The sequence below is a fragment of the Paramisgurnus dabryanus genome, chromosome 19, assembly GCF_030506205.2.
Source record: "Paramisgurnus dabryanus chromosome 19, PD_genome_1.1, whole genome shotgun sequence".
NCBI classification, from domain to species: domain Eukaryota; kingdom Metazoa; phylum Chordata; class Actinopteri; order Cypriniformes; family Cobitidae; genus Paramisgurnus; species Paramisgurnus dabryanus.
Window position 1 is genome coordinate 16553602 of NC_133355.1, and position 3471 is coordinate 16557072.

Below are 3471 nucleotides of genomic sequence, written 5' to 3' on the forward strand. Positions count from 1 at the left end.
CAAGACCCCTCAGGCCATATTGTGATCTGTGTCCTGATAAGGACCGGTGGAAGCGAGACTGCCAGACTGGCCGGACAGGGTTGGAGCCTCTATGTGAATTCCGTACTATACTGTCCTGGAGGGGCCAATGAAAGGCATTCTCACATACGAAGAAAGGCTGCGAGTCAGTCTGGGTAGCCCTGCTGTCTGCCCCCCTCCCCATCTCCTGAGACTCCAGGCGCCACAGTGTAACTGCAGTCTCAGGTATGCTCTATGGACGCTGGAGATTCCCAGGCCCTTACCTGAGAATGGAAAGATTCACTCACTTTATTAAGAGTTAGTAGTCTTATGCAATTATTCTGATGCAGCTTACTATTGAAAATCTGGATCCACTAACTATCCTTGCCTCCATGCCCAGTATATCCTCTTGTGCTGTTCTGTTGTTGGGCATAAGTTAGTTTTGTCTGCAAAAATGAGTACACTCACTGTCATCATCTCATCTAAATCACTTCCTCTCTCTGTCTGCTTATATATAGACCGTGGATGATTACAAAATAATTTGAAAATAGAATAAGTAACTGGGATGTTAGTTGAGGTTTCCGTCGTCTGTCAGCGAATGGGAGCCACAGGACAATTTTCATTGTAGCATGTGTGGGTTTGTGGTGTATGTGCTGTCATTTATCTAGACTTCACAATGTTCCCTGTGGTTGTCTGATTATTTTTGAGATGCACCTTCATTGGTGTGTTTAACATTGTTGTGTTTGTATGCAGATTTTCACCACTACACCTAACCTTTTTTGTATTGGCATAGATTGGCATAATTGTACTATTTTAAAATGTATTCTGCATAAATAAATAATAATGGTGCTCATCTTCATGAACATCATTTTAAACAGAAGAACGAACTATTCATAAAAAACATTAAAATTCACTTGAGCATGGTTTGAATTAGCCTACTTTATTTAAATGTATTGCATGGGAAAATCTAGGATGGGAAAAAAAATTACACACAAGGATAGAGAATTAGACTACTACTAAACACAATAAGGTCTATTCAGCCAAAATCATTATGCATAGTCTTTTAAAATAAACACTTCAAACTGTTTGGCTGACTCATATAATAAATCCAGAGACACCCTTGTGCATGTAAAACAGCTCGGAATTGATCAGCAGCTTCTGCGCATGCGCACAACAGTTATTACGCCGAGTGTGTTGAACGTGTGGACTAGTAACAAAACATGACAGAGAAGAAACCAACAGTAGATTTGGGTTTGTTGGAGGAGGATGATGAATTTGAAGAATTTCCCGCCGAGGGTAGGTAAACTAAAGGTTGTGTTAGATTAGAAATGCGTTTATATTTGAACACAAATAGACGGCCGCGTTAAGACTGTGACTCAGCTAGCACACTAGCATTGCTATGCTAACCGACAAAACATTATTCATTTGATTAGCAAATGTTTTCTGAAAAAGTGAGTACATGAATGAAACGTCGTGCATATTTATTCAATGTGACGACAGCTATAGTCCAACAATGATAAAAACAAAAACGTGGCTAACTTAATCGTTTATTAGCAGCTAGCAAGACTAGCAGCGTAAAGCTAACAGCTTATTTACGTTGAAGGAATTCAATCGTGTGTACCTGACAGCCAAAGATAATATTTGGACGTATGCTGAAGCTGTTGATCTGTATTAATCTTAAGCGAAATTAACAGATATAAATACTTGTGTGTGTGTGTGTGTGGAGCACGGCTAGAATCTGGCTCGTGTTCAAATAGACTGAACATCATAGATCTGTTGTGTCATCCCCAGACTGGACAGGCTTGGATGAAGATGAGGATGCACATGTTTGGGAAGATAACTGGGATGATGACAACGTAGAGGATGACTTTTCAAATCAGCTAAGGTAGGTTTCTCAAGTTTATTTATTTATATGTATATATACATATACACATTTTGAATATGAAGAGGGGAAAAGATGGTGGCACTTTGAGTATATATGTGGTATTATGGATTGAAAAAAGGTAACTGTTAGTGCAAACACAATTTATTTGTCCACTTCATTTAATCAATTCAGCAAATCCCAGTAGAAATGTGTGATATTTGCTTGGGTAGAGAGATTTTTCCTGTGCCATCTCATGGTGCTAGAATCTTCTGTCCCTGAAAAAATGTAAACCCACACTGTTTTCTAAGGAATTTTGTGTGGTTACACTCATTTAGAAGAAAACACTCCCTAAGGAATCTAATACTCCAATGGCTAACCAACACTCATGGTGGCCTAAAACCACACGTACCAACTTTCCTACATATGAGGACTTTACTAAATATAACCATTTAATATTCTTACATATATTGTCTAAGTGAAAAAGAAGATAAATGGATAGATTTATTTTATACTATCCATGCATAGCACAAATGTATTCCCACATAGTTTTTTTTCTGAAACTTAACATACCCTACTTCTATATTTATTAAAAAAACTGTACGTTTTATTTCCACATTTGTATTACGGCGTTGACATAATTTTATGATTATTAATAGTTATATTTAAGAAATTGTTTAAACAAATACTACTAATATTCTTTTGCAAATGCATAAGCTGAAACTTATGAAAAGTTTTATTTATAAATTTATCTTATTTTTTTCTATTTTTCCAATCGTTTCTCTCATAGAGCGGAGCTTGAAAAACACGGATACAAGATGGAAACCTCGTAACAGTGGATTACTAAAATTTTAGTTTTCTACATTTGCATATTGTTAGTTTTGCCTGTCAGTAAAAAATGTGACTTCTCTTATTACTTCTATAAGAAGCCCAAGATTGTAAAATGGTCAGTTGAAACTGAAATAGTGTGTTTTTCCCCATATATACCAAACATGTGTTCAATTTTGTTATAATAAAGAAAAGCTTTCCCTATTCTCTTAGTCTGTTTTATATTATGTTCTCAGTGCAGCTGTTTTTTCATTTAACTTTTAGGATTTTATAGCATGGCTAAATTTTGAATCCAATACTTGTATACATGTATCCAAATAGGCCTGAAATCTACTGGATAGTTTTGTTAATATCATACAGTGAGCAGGTCTCTGTGTAACATTCACATAGGTGCAGCTGCACACATGCAAGGAGGGGCTCGAGGACTTGAGCTAAAACTGCTCTGCCCTGACACTTCCCTCTGAGCCCACAGGCTTTGGCAGAGTCTCTGGTGGGAAGATTATCCAGTGAAGTGTTTGTCAGATGCACAAAGGTGGTCACAGCGTGAAGCCCCAGCCGGTCCTGCCTGGACCTGCCCACTCCCGACCGGGCTCCTCTCTTCCGCTCTTCACAGCAAGAGCTCCCACACAGAACTAGAGGCCAATTTGCCCAGCCACAGTCCCCTAGCAAAACGATTTCTCTGGATTTGTGGCTCTGAGTCCTAGGGTCATAATGAGCTGAAATCGATGCTAGAATAGCATCTCCTACCAGAGAGCTGTCCACCACTGTTTCACTTGTATTTCTGT

General features: G+C 38.3%; 1 protein-coding gene across 1 annotated transcript; it reads left to right on the plus strand.

Moving 5' to 3' along the window:
- The first annotated feature begins 1146 nt into the window (after positions 1–1146).
- sem1 (SEM1 26S proteasome subunit) lies at positions 1147–2890 on the plus strand. Its single transcript, XM_065282288.1, has 3 exons — positions 1147–1293; positions 1789–1882; positions 2649–2890. The coding sequence occupies exons 1-3, from the start codon at positions 1218–1220 to the stop codon at positions 2689–2691; spliced, it is 213 nt and encodes a 70-aa protein (XP_065138360.1). The 5' UTR covers positions 1147–1217; the 3' UTR covers positions 2692–2890.
- Positions 2891–3471: the final 581 nt, after the last annotated feature.

What these genes read in the sequence shown, in the direction of transcription:
- sem1 (XM_065282288.1), top strand. Translation starts at nt 1,218, where the DNA reads ATGACAGAGAAGAAACCAACAGTAGATTTGGGTTTGTTGGAGGAGGAT. An exon ending in TGAAGAATTTCCCGCCGAGG is followed by an intron (nt 1,294 to 1,788) that starts GTAGGTAAACTA and finishes TGTCATCCCCAG; the next exon opens with ACTGGACAGGCTTGGATGAA. An exon ending in GACTTTTCAAATCAGCTAAG is followed by an intron (nt 1,883 to 2,648) that starts GTAGGTTTCTCA and finishes TTTCTCTCATAG; the next exon opens with AGCGGAGCTTGAAAAACACG.